We start from the raw sequence: 22,116 nt of genomic DNA on the forward strand, positions 1-22,116 counted from the left end.
TTCCTCCAGGGCAGATTGGCAGAGGCCCTGGAGGTTTTTCGCCTTCCTCTGCAGCGTGGGGCATGGGTCACTTGCTGGTGGATTCTCTGCAGCTTGAGGTCTTCAAAGCACAATTTGAAGACTTCAGTAACTCGGACATAGGTTAGGGATTTGTTATAGAAGTGGATGGGTAGGGTTCTGTGGCTTGCTTTGTGCAAGAGGTCAGACTAGATGATCATATTGGTCCCTTCTGACCTTAAAGTCTATGAGTTTGTTCCAGTGGTTAATCACCCGCCCTGGTAAAAAATTACTCCTAATTTCCAGTTTGAATTTGTTGACTTCAGCTTCCAGCCATTGGTGTTTCTGCCTTTTTCTGCTAGATTAACGAGCCCGTTAGTAGCTGTGTTTTCTCCCAAGGAAGGTCCTTAGACACTGTAAACTAGCCACCTCTCAGCTTCTCTTTGAGAAGCTGAACAGATTGCTCTGTAAGTCTCTCGCTGCAGTTCTTGAATCATTTTCCTGGCTTTCTTTTGCCCCCCTTTCCAATTTTTAAACATCCCTTTGAAAATGTGGAACCCAGACTTGGGTGCAGTGTCCAGTGTCGGTCTCCCCAATGTCATATCCAGCGGTGAAATTGCCCCCTCCTCCTACTCATTGCTCCCCGCTCTGTACAGCCAGTATTTACCCATCAGGGCCTGTGGCTGCTTTGAGGGCTGCTGGGGCAGAGGGCTGGGAAGAGGGACTGGGCTAGCTGAGGGCCTTTCCAGGCAGGAAAGACAAGAGTGTCTCCTCAGAGTAACTCTGCCAGGCTGCCCGGGAGGGGAAAAGCCGAAGAGCCTCCTGGGGGAAGTACAGTCAGTGCAGTGATGTGGGGCTGATGAGGCCACATCAGATCTGAGCTACTTCTAGGGTTCCCTTCACTGTGGTATCCAGGGGTGTATTGATCCTCACAATTCACTGCGAGGCAGGGCCGGGTGACTGTCCCCGTCATACAGATGGGAACAGAGAGGCCAGTGACTTGCTGTTGATAATACCCGGTGCCAGCAGCTTCCCTGCCTCACCCCCACCCTGGAACTTTCCTCTCCAGCCTGGTTCCATCACCTTCCCCCATTTGTCCAGCCCCCACTCCCATTCCCTCTCCATCCCCTGCTCCCCCATTCTACCCCATTACCCAGACTGTGTGCCCCCCTATGCCCACGGGGAAGCAGATCTCTTGCTCCCCTCCCCGCTTTGGTCTGGTAGGGCTGCAGTCAGTGTGCTATGGCCCTGGGGAGAACCGGGGCCCATGCTCACACTGTAATGACCCCTGTGGCTGTCCAGGGCTGGTGGAGCTGGGGTCCCACCCAGCTCTCCTCCCTGCACCCTGAGCTGTGGAGAAGCAGGAGTGGAGACGGGGGTGAAGGGGAAGATCTCCATCAGGAGGAATTGCTGACAGCCCTCGCTGAGGGCAGTGGGGTGTGGTGGGGGCAGGGGTACCTCTGGGGGGAGTCGGGTGATTTTCAGCCGCCATCCCCTGTTTCCATAACCCCGTTTCTCTCTCTGCAGCCCCAGCCCAGTCTTGACGAGAGCTGTGGCTCTGGCAGCGCCCAGCCAGCTGCCCAGCCTCCCAGCAGACAGAGCTTTGTGAAGAACCACTTCCAAGCACAGTACAGGTAAGTGGGGTGGGGGGACTCGTCTGCCCCTGACAAACCTTCCTTTCCCATCCCTGCACTGCATCAGCCCCACCCCAGTGTCAGGCTGAGCTGGGAGGTGAGAGGCTGGGATCCAGACACTTCCATGCTCCCTGCTGCACAGAGAAGGGGTGTGGCACCTGTCCTTGCGGAGCCCAGGCCATGTTGGCTGCCTGCCAGCTGCATGGTACCTCCAGCGAGATTGTGCTGGGCATCAAAGAGAAGTACGGGGGGTGAGGGTGAAGCTCCTTGGGAGCCGAACGGAAATTGTTTATGGCTTCAGCTCTCTAGGAATAAAACCTGCAACTGTAGGGAGAGGCCGGCCTGGCTGCCGTGTGGAGTGACTCTCCTGCTCGCCTCTCTGCTGGTGCAAAGTGGGAGTAACCGCAGAGAGATAAACAGGGGGAAAGGAGTGCAACCTGCACCCCACTGCTAATTGTGCATGCCTGGTGCTTCCTTTTCCTACAGTACCCATACAGCACACTTTCCCAGGCACAGACACATGCATGCACACGCTGTCCTGTCTGACCATGAGGACCCCCCATTTTTAAAGGCTAGTCAGAAAAGTGGCTACAAAATGCCCCCTTCTGCTTCCCTCTCTGTGCCCCCCATGGGGCTTCCCATCACCCCGACTCACTTTAGTGAGCACAGAGCAGCTTTTCGCAGAGCGCAGCCCGCTGCCGGAGAGCAAGCTGCGGTTACATACCAGCAGCTGAGACAGCAGCAGAGTCCTGGCCGCAGAGCCTCGCTTTGCAGTACCAGTGGCAGAGGCAGAAGGTGGCAAGTTGGATTTCCAGGTCCTGGGGCTGATCAGTTAGGAAACCCTTTCCAGCTGGTGAAGAGAGATAACGGAGAGAGAATCCTCAAGAGACAGGGAAGAGGGAAGGGGAGAGAGTTCCCTGACAGTAGTGGCTCTTTAAACCCTGCCTCATGTTTCCCATCTCTGCTGAGAGTGCACCAGGAATATTGAGCTGGGAGAGCCCATGAGGAGGCTGTGAGGCTAACGCTTCCTGGTACTGCAAGTGACAACAGCGACCAGTACCTCCCTGGTACCTTCCGTCCAACCATCCCAAAGTGCATTACAGATTGCACAAACCATGGAGACAGGAGTTGCTTCGCCTAGCAGTGAAATGCAGCCATCTCTGGGGTGGAGCGTGGCAGCTGTTTCACAGCCCATGGTAGTGCTTTGTGACAGTTTAGGACAGTTTTTGAAGAAGATTATTGTATCCAACTGAAAGCGCAGGGGGAATTTTTGGTGGGCAAAGTGTAACAACCCAGCCTGAAATCTGACCCTCACACCGCTCCTAATCTTATTTAATGTTTGCACATGGGCAGGACCTGGGCTTTATATTGCATTTGAAAGGTGGCAGTAGCTGGTGGCTTGGGTTCGGTAGTGAGTGAGAGGGCGGCGCGCTCTCTACTGAATCACCAGTGTCTGCCAGAACCTGAGCTTGATCGGCTGGGTCTGATTTCCTCTGAAGCAGTGTTATTTAACTAGATGGCTTCACCCAGAACTGTCACAATCTGGGGCCATGTTTTGCCCTCCCTCTCATCTGGGCTGTTAGATAGCCTGGGCGTGGACTGTTTGTAGTGGACAACGGGAAGCATTGTCTGGACAGTCGAAGATTAGGAGAAGGAGGCAGCAAGCTTTAATCCACACATATACAGGAGTGTAACATGCCTGGAGGAGCCGAGGTTCTGGTTGCTGGTCCAGGGCGTATGGAATGAAATCTGAGACTGTTACAGCTTCCAGTCCAAGGCCTGTTCACAGAGCCAATCGTATTGCCCGGGTATCTCAGCACATCCTGGCCAGGACAGGAAGAGAAAGTCCTGAAGAACCTCAAGAACGGCTTGAATGTTAACAGCTGGTGCAACGCCAGGAAGCACGGATGTCCCCATTAAATGGCAGTTGCAGTGTCTTTTGACTTTAGAAGATTTCTGCTACAAACTCAATCGACACAGCAGCTGCTATTTCCTATTCAAAGTGCAGAGCTGTACTGCGTCCCGGTGAGCACAGAGACTAGCCTGCGGTAAGTGCTGGTAGTGGTAAAAAATCAAAACCATCCGCTTGGAATCCTCTGCACTAACTACATTCCCCAAGGGACTTTGGAAGGTGCATGAATCCACCTGCTGTTGTGTCACTATGAAGCAAGGCTATCACAAAGGCATCCATTCCCCCACCCCAGTCTGCTAGCACAGCATTATGCATGTCGGAGAGTTAGTGGCATTGAAGCTATTCCAGGAGTGAGGCTTAATAAGCAGCAACTTCACTGAGATATTTATGTGCTTTCCACCATCACTGTGTGAATGTAAATTATCAGACGGGATGATCTGGAAATAAAATTCAAGACCCATTTAGGAATCAGATGGCAAAGATCTTCATAACAAGGAGCGATCAATGTGTCACAAGTGGAAATGTTGCACAGGAATAAAATTCTGGGGAGGTTTATGAGCTCTTTGGCCTGGACTCTGCTTGGATGGGAGCCCTTCAAGCAAAACTCAGGTGCTGCTGGATGTAGTATTGGTCATTCTCTAGGTGGCGCTCTCCTGTAAGACCACATTGGACAAATAACCCCATACTTGAGGCCATGAAATATGCTGTGGCTTTTTTTATGGTAGGATATGGGATATTAACTTTGGGGCTCCGGGCATATTCCATCTGGCCACCTAAAATTCCTATTGTGTGTCAGTTGGATATAGTTTTCTTCTTCACTTCCTTTTTTGAATGTTGGACAGCTGCCGTGTCCCACCTCAGAGATGGCTGCCCATCAGTGGTCAGTGCAGTGCTTTTGTTAAGTCTGAAGGAAAGGAAAGGTTGTTGCATTGTTCTGAGAGAACAGAGATGAACGCAGTGATTCTGCTCCAGCCAAACTCCATAGGAGAATAACAGCAAAAATCTTTGGGGTTAGCACAGTTGACTCTATGAGCAGATATATCAGGTAACTCCTGTACAGTCAGGATACAGTTGACAGGCGTTAGCATACCTGGATGCAGTATTAAGACTCAGGGAGTGCCAGCTGGACGTCAGGTGATTAAGTGGTTGTGGTGGTAAAGTTATTCCTCTGCAATATCACATCACAGTCTGCTCAAAGGTGCATGGTAGCCTGGGCTCTGGATGTGGGGGAGGGGGAGAAAGAGTGAGAGAGACTAAAGAAACAAACTGGTTTATAAAATATCAGTGTTCCCGAAGTGTGTGCATGGAGTTTTGCTCAGATGAACTCCTTTGTGAGTGCCAGAAGTCCCAGAGCATATTGCCAGTACCCAGCACCATGCCAGGAAAATCCAGCACCGTCTGCAAAGGGATTAAAAGCAAAGGAATCGTTCAGCCAGGATGAGTTCCTGTGTATTATTGTGGGTATAACTCAATGACTTTACTTAGTTAATTACCTAGTGCATGTTCTATCATCCACACTAAGTCCCATTAGTCTGTGAACTGTGAGGGGCAGAGACCGGGTTGTCCTCGTGGTTTATACAGCACCAAGTACCTTGGCAGTGCTCAGTAAATAATACACCATAGTTAATAAATAATCAGAGACATTAGGTGCAAAATATGATTGCTCTGTTATTCTGGGCACTGGGGTAGTGGCATTTGCAGCTCAGTAGGAGTCGCTTTTCCCCTGGAGACAGACCTAACCCAATGTGGTTTAAGAGGTCCCAGTGCAGCTGGAGATGGTAACTTTGAGGTAAGGCGTATGGCAGAGGTTCTGACCCCTCGTGCTCAGTAAAGAGGCCCTGTCACTTTGACAAGAATGGGATGGAAGCCTCATTGTCCTAGCCAAGTTCCAGACAGACTGGGTAATTACATTAACTTTTCCCCAAATTCCCAATTGCTTCCACTGGAAATAGGTTTTGGGCCAGATCCTCACAGGGGTTTAGACGCCTAACTCCCATTGAGATTGATGAGAGGTCAGTGCTAAATATCTTGGAGAATCTGGGCCTTCCCTTTCTGAGCTGTGGTGTAGAGTTTGCCATGGGCTGCTAAGCAGCGGCCTCGTTCCTCCCCAGAGATGATTAGCATCATGATTTGTATTTCCATAACGTGTAGGAGCCCAGAACATAAGGGCTCCAAAGAGCTGAGAGATTGGACTGCATTTCAGCGGGGGATGAAGAGTTTCCTGCACAGCTAAGTAGTGACGGATCTGGGAGATGCTCGGAATGTGTCTGCACACTGGTGTAGGAGACGGGGTGACGTTAAAGTGGGGCAGCTGCCCCAACACACCTTTGCCTCAGTGATCTTTGGACGACAGGCATCAGGGCCAGGTGCTGGTGAGCGGAGATAGTATTTGTATCTGAATGGGTTGTCCAGACCCTAAGGGCTTGTCTACATCAGAAAGTTGCAGCGCTGGTGAGGGAGTTACAGCGCTGCAACTTTGAAGGTGTACACATCTGCAGGGCACCACCAGCGCTGCAACTCCCTGTTTGCAGCGCTGGCCGTACTCCCGTTTTGTCTCGGGTGTAGAGGATCCAGCGCTGGTGATCCAGCGCTGGTAATCCAATGTAGACAGTTACCAGCGCTTTTCTTGACCTCCGTGGAGGGAGGAAGCCTCTGGTAATCAAGCTGGTTTCCTTTCCCGGTTTGCTCTCTCGGTCCCGGAGCCAGCCAGCAAACCGCGGGGAAGGAGACCTGCTTGCTCGGGGTTCCGGGACCGAGAGAGCAAACCGGGAACGCCGCGGTTTGCTCTCTCGGTCCCGGAGCCAGCCAGCAAACCGCGGGGAAGGAGACCTGCTTGCTCGGGGTTCCGGGACCGATTGCTCTCTCGGTCCCGGAACCCCGAGCAAGCAGGTCTCCTTCCCCGCGGTTTGCTGGCTGGCTCCGGGACCGAGAGAGCAAACCGCGGCGTTCCCGGTTTGCTCTCTCGGTCCCGGAACCCCGAGCAAGCAGGTCTCCTTCCCCGCGGTTTGCTGGCTGGCTCCGGGACCGAGAGAGCAAACCGCGGCGTTCCCGGTTTGCTCTCTCGGTCCCGGAACCCCGAGCAAGCAGGTCTCCTTCCCCGCGGTTTGCTGGCTGGCTCCGGGACCGAGAGAGCAAACCGCGGCGTTCCCGGTTTGCTCTCTCGGTCCCGGAACCCCGAGCAAGCAGGTCTCCTTCCCTGCGGTTTGCTGGCTGGCTCCGGGACCGAGAGAGCAAACCGCGGCGAAGCTGGTTTCCTTTCCCGGTTTGCTCTCTCGGTCCCGGAACCCCCCTTGAAGCCGCCCAACAGCGCTGCAGTGTGGCCACATCTAACACCACTTGCAGCGCTGGTTGCTGTAAGTGTGGCCACTCTGCAGCGCTGGCCCTATACAGCTGTACTAATACAGCTGTAACAACCAGCGCTGCAAAATTTTAGATGTAGACATGGCCTAACTTTGTGTTATGCGCTAAAGAAAGAGCATTGCTGGCTGATGATAGATTCTTGGAGATCTCTTTAAGTGCCGATTATTATCTCCGGCTGTTGTTATTGCTGTGTAATGATCCAAACACGGAAAACTGGTGTCATCCTCTGATTAAGTCGGAGCCCATGGGGTGTGATTTGGGGTCCGCCTGTAGCCTGCATATGCTGCTGAAGATCGAATGAGGATCTGATGGCCAGTGGGGAAGGCACTGCCTCTGATTTCCAAGCGCATGAGTGCTGCAGGGTGGGCCTGGCTTGGGGTCATACTGGCAGACAGATGTCACCGTTAACAAGTCCACGTGGCCAGCATTTATGGCATGCTGGTACTTGTGATCAATTCGCTTCCTCTGTACTTCAACTAGGAAAGAGCAGGGGTGTCGTCTGAAGGGCTCGGAAAGAGCTTGGACAATAACATGATAGCTAACCTGTTTTGAGAGGCCAGCATAGAGAGGACCTGTGGCAGTTGTAACGTGTTAGCTGATCTAGGTTTCCCCTTCGACCAGCCATCACCTGTTAGCTTGCCCTGTCTACACGGGGACTTTCCAATGACTTAGCAATCCCATTTTCGCTAAAGAACGTTTTTCCTAGGCAAAGCAAGCCCCATGTGGGCAGCCTGTTGCAAACCCACATGACCCGGATGATGAGCTGTGTCTCAGATCTGGGTGAGGTGATGAACAGGGGTGACAGCTGCCGTGACCACAGTGAGGGGAGGATGATGCGCTGAGTTTATTGAATACTTCCCTCTCTATCCCACATAGGCAAAGCTGTACAGCCCAGTGATCAGTTACAAACTGTTTGCCAGCATCTACCATTTACAGCTCTCTGGCCAGGTCTACCCATCAGAGTTGTGTGTCTGGTGGGACTAGGGAGTGATTTTATTTTTTTTTAATGACAGAGTAAAAGCTTTGGGCCAGGGCCAGGCCACACAGTTTTCTGTGCAGGGGTGTAAAAAATCCACCCCCTGAAGCTGACATAGTTAGAAAACCCCCCAGTGTAGATGCAGCAGTGCCAACAGAAGAGGGCTTCTGTTGACATAGCTCAGCTCCGTTCAGGGAGGTGGTGTTACTGTATCAGGAGAAAAACTGCTTCTCTTGGCATAAGCTGCATCTACATTAGAGGGCTGGCAAAGCCCCCTAGTGGAGACCTGAGGGCTGACCGCTAACCTGTTTATAAACCCCACTGTCTTTATCTAGATTCTATACTCTGTGATAGGCTGTGTTTAAAAAGGTGTTAACTGACATGTGCTAGAGTAGGGGTGCTGCACCCCTCCTTACTCCATCCATGCCCCCCTCCATCCCCTAGGGGTGGGAGCAGGGCCATGGCTCCGGGAATGAGGGACATGGACAAGGGTAAGGAGGCTAAGACTGGGACCACTGCTGCGGGCGGGCACGGAGCCCTGGATGTGGGGCCAGGAGTGGAGCCCCGGTCGGGGGCCAGCAGCCAGAACCCCACGTGCAGGGCCAAGAGTTGAGCCTTGGGGGTGGGACTGGCAGCCGGGACCCCGGGCATGGGGCCAGTAGCCAAGACCCCGTGTGTGGGGCTGGGAACAGAGCCCTGGATGTGGGGCTGGCAGCCGGGACCCCACATGCAGGGCCAGGAGAAAAGCCTCGTTTAAAACCTGGAGGAGCTGCAGCAACCCTCACACCACTAGTTCCTGTGCCTATCCATGTGCTTGCTAACATGTTTGCTAAACACGCTTCATTTTCCTAGTCTAGGCGGGGCCTCAGAGAGCCAGGCCCCATGTCTCCAAGACATCACTTGAATCTGTAACAGAGTAAAAATGGCTTAATGGTTTTGAAGGAACATTATCTGGGCTGTTGATATAATCTGCTGCTGTATTAAGTCCCGCTGAAGCAAAGAACTGTTGAAACACAGCACATGCTGTGCTCAGCCAAATGGAAGATTTTATCGGTTGTGTCATAAAATCATAGCACCCTATTCATCTCCCATGTAATAAAGCGACCGGAGTTCTGTGTGGGATGGATTTGGTGTATAGGAGTTAGAGCTGGTAAGGGCCATCTGATTTCCCCTTCCCCATCAGCCAGTATCGCTCCTGGTGGTACCAGACAGATTTCCTAGTTCTTTATCAAGCCTGGTTTGAAATGGCTGGCGCTGTGGCTTTCACAGTGTGGATTCCACAGCGGAATCCCCCTCACCCCCAGGAAGCGTGTCCGGACCCTCAGACTACATTTTCATTGCACACTTTCCCCCGCACCTGGCACCTCCCTAAATATTTTCTCTCCCTCTTGGGGATTTTCTGCCTTCAAATACTTGTAGACCCAGCCAGTTTCTGTAGCAGGGTATGTGAAGCCAGAACAGAGCTGAGCATATAGAGATGGCTGGGCGGGCTGCTGCCATTCCATCATTTCAAGGAGCAGGAGAGAGAAGGTCTGGAGGTGCCAGCTACTGCCAGTATTGTGGGACTCTGAGCGGGAGACTGGGATGTAGGCAGTCATGCCTAGTGGTTGGAGCAGGAGTCAGTGGCCAGGAATAGGAGACCAGGGTCAGAGACCAGGGTCAGAGGCTAGAGCCAAGGGTCAGAGATAAAGTCAGAAGTGCAGGGTCAGAGCTGGGTTACTGAAGTGAGGCAAGGTAGGGGCAAGGCTGGGAACAAATAGGCACAGGAGCTATCGCAGCACTGAGCAAATTTTGAGTGGCTGCTTGGCTTAGGAGCCAGTTCGCTGACTCATCCATCCAATAGGCCATGTAGCCAGTCAGGGAGCCTTCTACAGGTTAGGGTGCTCGGAGACTGGCCCTACAGCAGGCCCTGCTTCCTGACACCAGGAGAGAGCTGGGAACTGCAGACCGTGGTGGGATGTGGCTTAGCTAGATTTAAAAGTAGATGCAGGACATGTTCCAGGTCACCCGAATGCTGATCCCAAAGCCAACTGAGGCTGTAACTCCTATAACTAGAGCCCTGTCTCCCTGCCCCCTCCTACTGCCCTTCACCCTCAAACGTGAGGAGACAGGTGCATGACCAGCCTGAGAAGCTGCCCTTTGCAAAGACCTGCCTCTGAATTTTGTACAGAACAGTTGGAGAAGTGTAACTGGTGCACACGTGCTGGGAAATAGATGTTAAATCAATAGGCCCAAAGGGGGAGAGGGACTGACCAGCAGAGGGCCCAGCAGAGCTCCTTCAGAACTTGTCAGCCATGTCACCAATTTTCGGAAAAAAACCAGCTTTTTTATTAAACAAACCTTTTCTGCAGGAAAAAAATATCATTTCTGTTGAAAGTTTTTGGTTTTCCATCAGAAACCAAAATGTTCCCAGTTTTCAAAAACCACTAGCAGGAGGGAAAAGGGGGAGAAAGCAGAAAAATGAAACATTCCCATGGAAAATCCGTTTATTGATGGATTGATAGCAGTTTTTCGCTAAAAACACTTCCCGTTCCTCAGTCAGCTCTAATAACTAGTGTCTGGCTGGAGCGGGCCATGGCAGAGCTGTGATGCTTATGTTCTCCCTGGCCATTGGAAGGGCCATGCGGTCAGCTAGGCCAGCCCCATGGAATTGGCCATCCTCTGAGACATGGCTGCCCACTTCTAGCCTTTCCTCTCTCTCCTTTGGTAGCTCAGGCCAGGTTTACTCCTCATACGTTGGGCGGTCTGAAGAGTAATCTGGCCCCATGTTGCTTAGGGGATTGATTTTTTAAATATTTTTACTCCAGGAAAAGCCCTGGTGTAGATGCAGGCCATGTCCATGCTGGGGTTGCTTTTTCAGTATAGGAATCCTGGTATGCTATACTGGCAAAGGGCTCCTGGGGAGGATTTAGCTTATACCAATGTAGCTTATTTCAGCCCACCCTCTTGCCTCCGAGCGAAACCAGTAAAAGCTCGGTTTTGCTGCTATAACTGTGTCTATACTAGGGACTTTTACTGGCACAGCTGTGTCGGTCAGGGGTCACACCTCTTCACACCCCTGGCCGACAGAGCAATGCTGACAGAAGTCTGTAGTGTAGACATGGCCACAGGCAGAAAAGTGCTTTTGCCAGTATAGCTGATTTCATTCTGAACTAGGATAAGCTGTCCCAGCAGGGCTTTGTCAGTGAAGCTCCATCTGCTTTGTGTCTGTGTAGCTAGGCTGGCAAACCCTGCGTAGTGCAGAATAGCCCTTAGATGCTTATCTTCTGCTGCTCCTCACTCCTTAGGTCTGCTGTCCTGTTAATAATAAGAAAGATACTTAGTGCTGTGCAAACACTGTCTGCTGTGATTGCTCCCTGCCACCCCCTGCTCAGGTGGGTCTGTGCATCATCTCCATTTTACAGAGGGGGAATGTGAAGCAGAGAAAGGGGCAGTGACTTACCCAAGGCCACAGCGGCAGAGCTGAAGGTTCCTAGACTCCCATTCTCTAACCATTAGATCAAACTGCCTCATATAAGCATCTCCACTGTACCATGCAACTGTCTCCATGGCAACAGAGGATGGGTGACTAGAGCAGGGCAGAGGCTGCATTAGTGTACCTGTGAGCATTTGCTCAACTTAAGCCTGGTAATTTACTTCATTCCTTATGTAACAGGGGCACTGAGTGAGTCGTCAGTAGTTGGGATTGAACTGGGGACCTCGAGATCTTAATGCCTGAGCCTTTATATTGCCTGAGCGAAAGGGCCCTGTTCTGTTAGCCACAGTTGTAGCAGGCTCCTCGACCTCTATGTGGCCCTGCCACCACTAGAGGGGGACAAAGCACCATGTGGTGTAAAAGTGGCCATCCCTGTAAACATTCAGACAACTCGTTCCCAAGCATCTTCCTGGAAAACAACAGTCTTGTGAATACTGCGCAGAGGTTCATGCCATAAGTGACTTAGTCAAGTCTCTCTTCTGTTTACTGCAAATTTCAGTCATCCAGTCAGGGAGCAGAAATAATGCTATGTGACATAGGTGACCAGTCATGCAGTGCCGATGGTGAATACTGAAAACAGCTGATAATTTCATCATTTGTAAAGAGCTACGACCAAAATGTTGTGAAGTGGCCGATCTTGTGTCTGTCAAGTGTGCATGGGATGTCTTCCACCTTCCGAGACGCTCAGCACCTAGCAAATCCCTTGAGAGAGGCCCAAGCTGGGCCCCCCCGAAAAAAAAAATGGAAGGGCAAAATCAGGGGCCGCTTTTGCAAATGTGGACCCATATCTGTCAGCAGATAATTTTGCAAATGGGAAAAAGGGGCTAAATGTATTGGAATGAATAATTCACTGTGTGTAGTGTGCTCAGATCTGACTGAGGCGCCATGGAGTGTGTGAGCTGTGGCAACCAATTGTGTGGTGAGGGCCCAAGAAACAATAATAATGAGCAAAATAAAATGGAGGTAAATAGTTCAAAGAACTCTGAGCAGAAGGGCCTTGTGGTGGAAAGCCCTTCAGGGGACACCAGCAGCGTTTGGCAGACTCTGCAGGGGAAGCTGAAAAAAGCCTCAGATGCTGTGGAAGCATCATGGGAGCACATGGGACAGTCCCGATTTTTGCCTTGGCTACACATCCTAGTAGCTTTATTTCCATAGGTATATTTAGGGCCCTACCAAATTCATGGTCCATTTTGGTCAATTTAACGGTCATGAGACTTTAAAAATAATATATTTCATGATTTCAGATATTTAAATCTGAAATTTCACTGAATTGTAACTGCAGGAGTCCTGACCCAAAATGGTGGCAATGCTGTCTTCAGAGCTGGGCGGCCAGAGAGCAGCGGCTGCTGGCCGGGAGCCCAGCTCTGAAGGCATCATTGCCGCCAGGAGCAGCGCAGAAGTAAGGGTGGCCTGATATTGTATTGCCACTCTTACTTCTGTCCTGCTGCCTTCAGAGCTGGGCCGTCAGCCAGCAGCCGCGCCGCTCTCCGGCCACCCAACTCTGAAGGCAGCGCAGAAGTAAGGGTGCAAATACCACAACCCCCTTACAATAATCTTGTGACTTCCCTCAGCCCTGCAGCCCCTTTTGTGTTGGGACCCCCAGTTTGAGAAACGCTGGTCTCCCCCGTGAAATCTGTATAGTACAGGGTAAAAGTACACAAATGACTAGATTTCACGGTCCATGACACATTTTTCACAGCTGCAAATTTAGTAGGGCCCTAGGTATCTTTCTAGAGGAAGCAAATCAACTTCAGCTTCTCTCTATCCCTAGGGTGATGCTGTTGCTTTCAGGGGACTTGCACCAGGAACAGTTTCTGGCCCCCTTCAGTTTGTGAAGTCTCCGGCTGTTGCCAGTTTCTTCCCCAGCTTACCCATTTGATAGCACAGCTTACCCAAGAAGTAGCAACTCCTGTTGATCAGGGACAGGCAGCACACTTGCCCCTGGGAAAGGCCGATGGCCTGATGGGAATTTGTCAAAGTCCTTGGATTCAAAATTGGACCCAATTTTCCTCCCACACTGGGCATATTGGAGGGAAGCACAAGCTTCCCTGCTGGATTCCATCCTGCCTTTCTCCTTCTCAGCAACAGCCCTCTGGAGTTAAGTTGAACTCATAGGGTGGCATCCTGATCCTATGGGAGTTTTGCCATTGACTTCAGTGGGCCCAGGATTTCATCCATAGAGTTCTTGGTCCTCCAGTTCCTGGAGAAGACCAAGGTGTGACTGAGAGCTAGTCTACACCGAAAAGTTACATTGGCCTAGCTATGGCTCTTGGGGTGTGACAAATCCACCCCCTGAGAGACGTAGCAAAGACGATGTAACCCCTGGAGTAGACAGCACTGAGCTGATGGAAGAATTCTTCCATGGACCTAGCTACCACCTCTCAGGGAGGTGGATTAACTGCAGCGACACAGGCGCAGTGCTGCAGCTGTGCCTCTGTAGCATTTTAAGTGTAGACTTAGCCTTAATACCATGGAGGTCTTCTGTGTTGGGAGTCATTGTCTAGCTCTCTCCTGAAGCATGTACGCCCAGATTCCTCCATACCTTTGTGGCTCTGGGCCATGGTGTCTGTCTGTTCTCTTGAGTTACTATCAGCTGATGACAGCACTCTCTCCAGGAGTGCCTCTGCTGTTCTTGGCGACCTGCGGGTCATTGCAGAATGTAGTAGCATCTCTGTTACTTGCTCTGATGAGCCGTAGGGAATTTCACTGATCCCTCCTGGCCAGCTAAGACACCCGAATCCTGACCCATGTGCTACCCGCAGGCCTTTTGTCACCTTGGTGCAGTCGGGGAGGGACATGCCTGCAATGCCAATCTCTATCCAATTAATTCCCCTCAGTTTAGTGAGAAAGGGTGCTGTAATTTGCATTAGCCTATCGACTTGGATCTGCGCATCAAAGCCAGGCTATCTGCAGAAAGATCTATTAATTTGAAACGCTGCTTCTCTCGGAGTTTAGGGGTCTGAAAGGTGACGGATAACAAAGGCTTGGACTGAAAAGGATTTTGACTGGCTTTTAATTTATTTTTACCTCTTTTTTAAACAAGAAAGAGGAAAACTGCAAGAATGTAAAAAAAAGAAAAGAAAAGAAAAAAGAAATCACGAGAAAAGCTGGTGATTGGCATTAAATATTCATTCTGGCCGGCGCTTTGATGGAGGGCTTCCTTCAAGATGCTGTAGCCACGAGAAAATGATCCTTTGTTAGGAGTTTTCCCCCTTGTAACTTAAAGGGAACCAGACGTCTCTGTTGTAGCCTGATTGTTTGGGAACTGGTGGCAATGCTCATTATTTCCTTGTTTACTTCTTCAGCGGTGACCTGGCTAGGGAAAACCAAAGTGCCTTTGTGCCTTTTTTGCTTCTTTATGATGGAGAAAGAAGGCCTGAAAAGTTGAGTTTGGTCATTTTTATTTTATTTTTTAAGTTTCTTTCTTGTTTTGTTTACTTCAGAAATAGATGGGGAAACAGAGACAGCGTGTCGAATCCAAGGGCACCCAGTAGGGTTGCCAGGCATCTGGTTTTTGACTGAACACCCAGCTGAAAAAGACCCTGGCAGCTCTGGTCAGCACAGGTGACCGGACCACTGAAAGTCCGTTGGTTGAAGCAGCCGGCTCCATGCGGCTCCCAGAAGCAGCAGCACGGCTCCTATGCAGAGGGGCAGCCAGGGGGACTCTGTGCACTACCCCCACCCGCAGGCGCCACCCCAAGCACAGGCTCCGCAGCTCCCATTGGCTGGAAATGGCTACCAATAGGAGCTCTCGGGGTGGCACTTGAGAGTGTGGGCAGCGCATGGTGCCCCCTGACCACCCCTGCACCTAAAAGCCACCTGGAGGGACATGTTGACGCTTCCTGGGCGCCTCCTGAGGTCAGCACTGCCTGGAGACCACACTCTGAACCTCCTCCCACACCCCACACCCCTGACCCTCCTAGAGCCTGCACCCCCTCCCACAGCCCAACCTCCCACACTCTGAACCTCTCAGCCCCACCCTTCAGCCTGGAGCCCCCCATCTTGCACCCCAAACCCCTCTTCCCTGGCCCCATCCCAGAGCCCACACCCCCAGCCAGACCCCTCACCCCCTTGCGCACCCAACCCCCCTGCCCCAGCGCAGAGCCCCCACCCACAATCCGAACCCCTCAGCCCCACACCTGAGTCTGGATCCCCTCATCCCTGGCCCCACCCCAGAGCCCTCCTGTATCCCAACTCCCTGCCCCAGCCCAGTGAAAATGAGCGAGTAAGCGAGAGTGGAGGAGAACAAGCAACAGAGGGAGGGAGATAGAGTGAGGGAGGTGGGCCCTTGGAGAAGGGGCAGGGCCTCAGGGAAGGGGGCAGGGCAAGGAAGTTTGCTTTTCAGAAATCAGAAAGTTGGCAACCCTAGCACAGTGGCAGAGGCAGGACTGGAACCCAGGTCCCTTGAAGACACATTCAGTCTTGAGCCACCACCCACAGCTCCCTGAGCATGAGGTGAGGACAGCAGAAGAGAAGGGGGAGAGGGGCCTCCCTTGGCTTAACCAGCTGCTGCTGTGGGGAGGCAGCATTGTCTGGAGTTAAGAGCACAGAGCTGGAGTCTCTGGCTCACATTCCTTTGTGTCTCACCCTGGGCAAGTCACAACCCCTCCCTGCCTCCCTTTCCCCATGTGTAGTTGGGAGACCTGCTTGCCTGCCCTTGGGCCCATTGGCTGGGAAGTGCTATGCGCTGCAAGCCGGCCCAGCGTCACTGCAGCAGGTGTGCTGAGGGCTGGGGCGGGGACGCTGGTCTGGAGCAGCTATGGGCTGCGCATGAACTAGGTGTGTTGTCTTCATTGGCTCATGTAGGCAGAGTCGGCAAACAAGGCAAGTCCCCCTTTCCCAGCCCGGTCTCCTGGGCCTGGCATGGGAGCGGAGCAGCAGCCAGCCCTGGGAAGGGGCCGTAGGTGCTGCTCTTTGAGTTCTCATTCGTTATTCCCTGCAATCCCCTGGGGGCAGTTTACTGCAGCTGGGGCCTAGCGCACTTGCTGGAGGGCAGAGGGTGAGGTGGGTTCTGAGGGCTGGGATGGTATCTGCAGGATCCACAGCCGGCCCCCGGCTGCCCGAGCGGAGGGGCCCTGTGGTGGGCTGGTGGGCCCTGTAGCAGTGCCCTTGGCATCAGCTGCGGCAGAGTGGTAGGAGGAGCAGTGGCTCAGGAAGCCCAGGCGCGGTAGGAGCTGGGGTGGTGGGCAGCCTTGGCAGCTGTCATGTTCCTTGGTGACATCCCCGGGACCTCTCTGTGGAGTTACAGCATTGGAATTCCCAGTTGCCTGGGGCATTTTCCCTCCTGGTCTCAGGGCACGCACAGCATGGTCCCTGCATCGTCGCTGGCCTGGCCCCACTCTCCCCGATCTCAGTGTAGGCAGGGCTCTGCACTCACTGGCCAGCCGCTCCCAGCAGCACCTGGGGATTGCAGCCCTGATAACAGCAAGAGGGAATCGTATTTGTGAAATCCCAGGGGGACCTAAATCTCCCCTACTCAAGGTGTGGCCCTGAGCCAGCCACTTCAATGACAACTCAGCCCTGAGGGAAGCATGGTATCGGTGACACAAACCCTGTCCCTGGAAGGGAGAACAGCTCCAGGCGGGCAGGCTGCCAGCCACAGAACCTGGAGCCAGCTGCTAACCTTTAATACAGCTGCACTGTGCAATTTGTCAGCTGCTCTTCTCAGCATGGCCAGTGGAGAGAGGGAACGGCCGCTCTCCTCCTGCCTTTCACTCCCAGCGGAGGCAGAGTTCTCCCTCCTCTCTCCCTGCCAGCAATTGGCTCCTTGCTGAGCTCTGTCCCATCTCCCTGCTCAGAGGGCGGTTTGTCTTTCACAGCAAGGAGACTTTTAAAGCTTTTCCATAGATAATTTGCCCTTGAAGTGGTGGATCCACCCTGAAAAGCACATACCACTGGCAGTGATCTGCTCCTGCATATACCAGCGTTAGGTCACGGCAAAACTAAGTGTGTACCGCCATTCATGGCTATCACTCTGCACTACTAGCATAGCTAAGGCAGAGGGAATTGGATCCATCGTCAGTGGGCCTGTGTCACGGAGTCCCTGGGAGATGCTCTGGAACTGCTCCCTATGAAGCCAGTCAGGATACTGGTGAAGTCTCCGCTCTGTGAGCAAACTGTCTTCAGGGCAAGAAGCTCACACAGCTTCCACTCTCCTGGGTCTGACCTTGGAGCATTCAGCATCCTCTGCCCCTCCGTGTGCTTTCCACAGCAAATCCACCCAGGCAGAGTCCTGGGGAAGCCACAGGGTCCTGCACCCAGGGCCGGCGCTACCATTTAGGCAGCCTAGGCAATCACCTAGGGCGCCAGAATAATTGGTGGGTGCCGTTTTGCCGGAGGAGGCGGCAGGCGGCTCCGGTGGAGCTGCCGCAGTGGTGCCCGCAGGCGGTCGGCTGCGCGCGCGGCTCCGGTGGACCGCCCGCAGGCATGACTGCGGCAGCTCCACCGGAGCAGCGGAGCACCGGACCCTCCGCAGGCACCACTGCGGCAGCTCCACCAGCTCCACCGGAGCCGCCGGACCAGCGCGCGGGGTGGCAAAATTGCCGTGCGCCTAGGGCGCTCAAATCCCTAGCGCCGGTCCTGCCTGCACCCCCACTTCGCAGTCAGACGTGACTCTTAGTCTGCCAGTAAAACAGAGGTTTATTCGATGACAGGAACATGGTCTAAAACAGAGCTTGTAGGTACAGAGAACAGGACCCCTCAGCCGGGTCCATCCTGGGGGGCAGCAAGCCAGATACCCACATCTGCACTCACTCCTCGTCCCCAGCCAACTCCAGAACTGAAACCTTCTCCATCCCCTCCTCTGCTGAGTTCCTTTCGCGGGCCAGGAGGTCACCTGACCTCCTTGTTCTCCCACACCTTTAGCATCTGCTTGCAGGGGGGAAGGGCCCAGGCCATTAGTTGCCAGGAGACAGAGTGTCGGCCAGAAACTGAGGCACCCACACAATATTCAGAGGAAACATTAAGAACAGTCCCATTTCGTCACAGCCTATCACTTCCACCTGGGAGACAATGGGCTGTCCTGGTGGTTTTGACCCCCAGAGTGTGGGTGAGGATGGACTCCAGTGTTAGCCCATTTACGCCCACTGGCCAGTGTGTGAGAAGGAAAGGCCCTGGGCTGACTCAGGTCCCAGGCTGGCTTGGCAGGGCTGGCAGGTACAAAAGCATCTTTTGTAAGCTGAGCACATTCGCTCTAGAGACAGACCATGCGCTAGAGTCCCAGTTTTATAGGATTGCTCTGGTGGAGCCAGTGCGGGGAGCAGCGCCCATCAGCGAGTGAATCATTCACAACAAGGAGAGGTGCTGCTGGGCTCTCCTGGTGCCTGCTGGCTGGGCTGCTCTCATCCACTCCCATGCTCTGGGGTGTCCCTGCCCATCTCCATCTCCTTCTAGGTAATCTCATTTTCGACAATCCCGTTAACTCAACATCCTTCCTGCAGGATGATCTCATTAACAGCAGCTCTCCCCTCCACTGATCCCCAGAGTCACAGAAATAGATCTGTCGTCGCACTGTGGTTCCTATCAGATGGGGGTGGCTGCAACCCCTGGCTCTCAAAAATGCTTTTAAGAAAGTCTCGTCGGCCCAGACAGTCATGCAGGGAAGTGCAGGTGGCTCCTGGGAAGGACTGATTTTTCAGTCCACTGACAATTCTGAAAAATTGAAAACAAACACAAATATTTTGGGTCAGCTCAGAACCAGAATTGTTTGGGGTTTTCAATCAATTGAAAAGTCGAATAAAACTTTGTTTACATAGAGTTTTTTTCAATTTTTAATTTTTTTTCAAATAAACTTGCAGGACATTTCGAAATGAAAAGTGGTTTCAAATTAAAAAAAAGGAAACATTTTGTTTCAAAAATGTCAGAACAAAATATTTTTGGAATTTTTTTGTTTTTGTTTTTTCCAGCATGAACAATTCAGCGAAACTGTCACAAATTCACCAAACCTTTGGCTGTTGCCAAATCTGCATTTATGGCTGAAAAATGTTGCCTCGCTTTAGTTTGACCCCCACCACTATCCTGAGCCACATTCTTCTCTCACTGTAAATCTAAAGTAACTCTGGTGATCTCAGTGGAGTTACTCTGGATCAAGAGAACCCCTCACTACAGAGAGCTACCCTTTTATAGTAATCCGATTGCCCTTCCAAAGAGCCTTGCTGTGTAGTTATCATCTGGGAGGAGCCTAAAGCCACCAGTGCTGAAATCCCAGGACTGACACCTATTCTGAACCCTGTGGCTTCCCTTGAGGACTCTTGTTTTCGAGAGGAAGTCTAAGGAAATAGCACTTTGCTCACAAGTTTAAAGGTCTTTCCTAAAGCGTCAAGGATTTTCGTGAAGGCTGATATGGTTTGGCAAAGACCCACAATTCCTTGGATTTTCCCAACTCCTGTTTGACCTAGATTCAGTGAGGTCTGGACAGGTTTGAGGTTGAGGCTGAGTGCAGGTGGAGGAGGATGGGAAGGTCCCCTGTATCATATTCATAATTTGAGCCACTGCTGGATTATTAAGCAAGACATTTCCATACCCAAATCATAGCTTGTTTGGTGCTCAGTCATTGCTGTATTCTAGCCCAAGTCTCAGAAGGACGTAGGGTAGGAAAGGTCCTTCATTTATTTCAGATTTCCCAGGAATGTATCAGTGTTTATTACAAACATTAGAAAATGGGTGAAAATCAGTGCAAAAAGTTAACATCAGAGTTTCCTGGGTAAATATCAGGGTTGATCCTGGGGAACAGGGGCACAGAAAAAAGTAACAATAGAGAAAAGTAAGAGTATTGGAAATACAAGCAGTTTAATGCTGCAGTTTGTTTCATGAATTGTACAGGACGTACACGTGTCTTCTACTACATTGCCGTACTTTAACAGACACCCTCACATTTACACTTAGACTCTTTGACTGTTAACATAAACACATCTTCCTAATGTCAGGGAGTAGATTTTCTTACATAAACAGTATTTTCATGTACCTGCGTGGTCCAAAATTCAGGTGAATATAGGTAAAGCCTGAATACTGGCTTTTGTAAAACCTAGGGATTTTTCAGTACAAGTCGGTAAGAGCTGAAAAGGAAGGGTCTTAACAGACCTTTCACAGGAGAGCATTAATATGTGACAGTCTAGTGTGAGAAAGTAGACAAGGTGCAGCCTTGCGGTACGTGCCTCTGGAGCTGTACTTTAACAGCGTGCTGGCATTTGGATCGAATAGGTGATAGCAACATGGTTCGACCTGTGATGCCCAGCTGGCCTCCCTGGAGTTTCAAAGTAGATTCATGTCAGAGCAGGTGAATGTGCATTGGCATGTCAGAGTCAGAAGCAGAGATCACAGTCACAGAGAGGAAGGCTGGGCTAGTCGTTAGTGAAGCAGCCTAGGGCTTGGGAGATCCAGGCTCAGTTCCCTGTTCTGTCACAGGTTTACTGTGTGACCATGGGCAAATTCAGAGTTTCTGTGCCTCAGTTCCCCATCGGATAACAGCCCCACCCACCTCAGAGGGAAGTTTTTGAAAAGAAAAGTCGTTTCGAACTGAAAAAGTGAAACTTCATTTTGAAATGTCCAGTTTTGACCCTTTATTTTTTCCCAACCTTTATTCGAATCAGAAAAGTCACTGAAAGTGACCCTTTTCCACGAACAGCTGTGCTGCCGAAGAACCAGCAATGGGTGTTGAAAAAATGCTTTGTCAAAACTCCCCTCCCAGTTCTAGTGTTCCCTTGATATTGCAGAGGCGATGGGAATGGGCAGTGGTTAGAGCGTGCTGCAGGGATGGTGCTGGGTCTGGGGAGATGAGGCTGAGTGAAAGGGAGTTGGGGCAGGGTAACAGGACACGTTGCTCTGGAAAGGGGAGGGGGGTCGGGGGGCTGGTGAGTGTGGAACCCTCCGGTGACTCCAGCTCTAAGTGGTCATGGGGTGACGTGTGCCAGGGGTGCTTCAGCCACTGCAGTTCCCCACATGTGCTTCTGCTTCTGCCATGGTGTCACTGGCTCCTCAATGGCCATGTGGCTGGGCTTGCAAGGTGGCCTAGTGATTAGCACACAGTGCTTGGCCATCAGGAGAGGTGACTTCTAGTTCCAACCACAATTGGGCCTGATCCTGGGGGGTGCTGAGTGCTTCGAGGGCAAAGGGCACTCAGCACCTTGCACAGGTGAGTCCTACACGACTGAAGATGAGTCTCTTAAAGTCTCTGCCCGGGCCTCAGTTTCCTCTGATGTGGAGAGAGTGGCACTTGTCCATCTCTCTTCAGCCCTTGGGGATACCTTGGCGCAAGACCAGGTATTGCAGGGAGCGTGAGCCATCTGCAAAGCCTGTCAGCCTCCTGCTTGCAAACCAAGGCACCTTGAAGTGGGGTGCACCCTGCGCCGATCCGTTGCTGTGCGACGCTCTGCATAATGTCCATCCGCCGGCCCCACCAGAATATCCTGTTTTGTCGCGAGGCCCTTCCTGCGAATGCTGAATGGAGATTAGCGGCACCTCAGTGGCTCTGCCGAGCGGGCTAATGCAAACTATAAACAAACAGCGTAATTACTATCCAGAGCTGGAGAGGAAGGATGCTCAGCAGCTAGTGCGCTGCCGGCCCCTCCCCTCCGTGCACACGAGGAGCAGGGAAGCTGCTGTGCTTTTTTAATCTAAAGCCACTGGAAAGTAACAGGTCCCCTGGAGCTGCTCAAGCCCAGCTTTACCCTACAGTGCCAGGGCCCTTCTGGCAGACAAGGCCTATTGGAGGCAGAAACATGCTCATACATACTGGCTGTGTGCACGGCAGAAATGCCCTGCCCCT

The 22,116-nt window shown here is 52.1% G+C and overlaps 1 protein-coding gene across 2 annotated transcripts in view; it reads left to right on the plus strand.

Moving 5' to 3' along the window:
* USP43 (ubiquitin specific peptidase 43) overlaps window positions 1-22,116 on the plus strand; it is a 200,862-nt gene that overhangs the window by 77,387 nt on the left and 101,359 nt on the right. For both annotated transcript variants that reach the window (XM_030534619.1, XM_030534617.1), the window contains exon 3: window positions 1,525-1,631. In XM_030534619.1, the coding sequence (XP_030390479.1) occupies window positions 1,525-1,631 (107 nt within the window). The remainder of the gene's footprint in view (window positions 1-1,524; window positions 1,632-22,116) is intronic.

Source organism: Gopherus evgoodei, chromosome 15 (genome assembly GCF_007399415.2).
Source record: "Gopherus evgoodei ecotype Sinaloan lineage chromosome 15, rGopEvg1_v1.p, whole genome shotgun sequence".
In the NCBI taxonomy this organism is placed as follows: domain Eukaryota; kingdom Metazoa; phylum Chordata; order Testudines; family Testudinidae; genus Gopherus; species Gopherus evgoodei.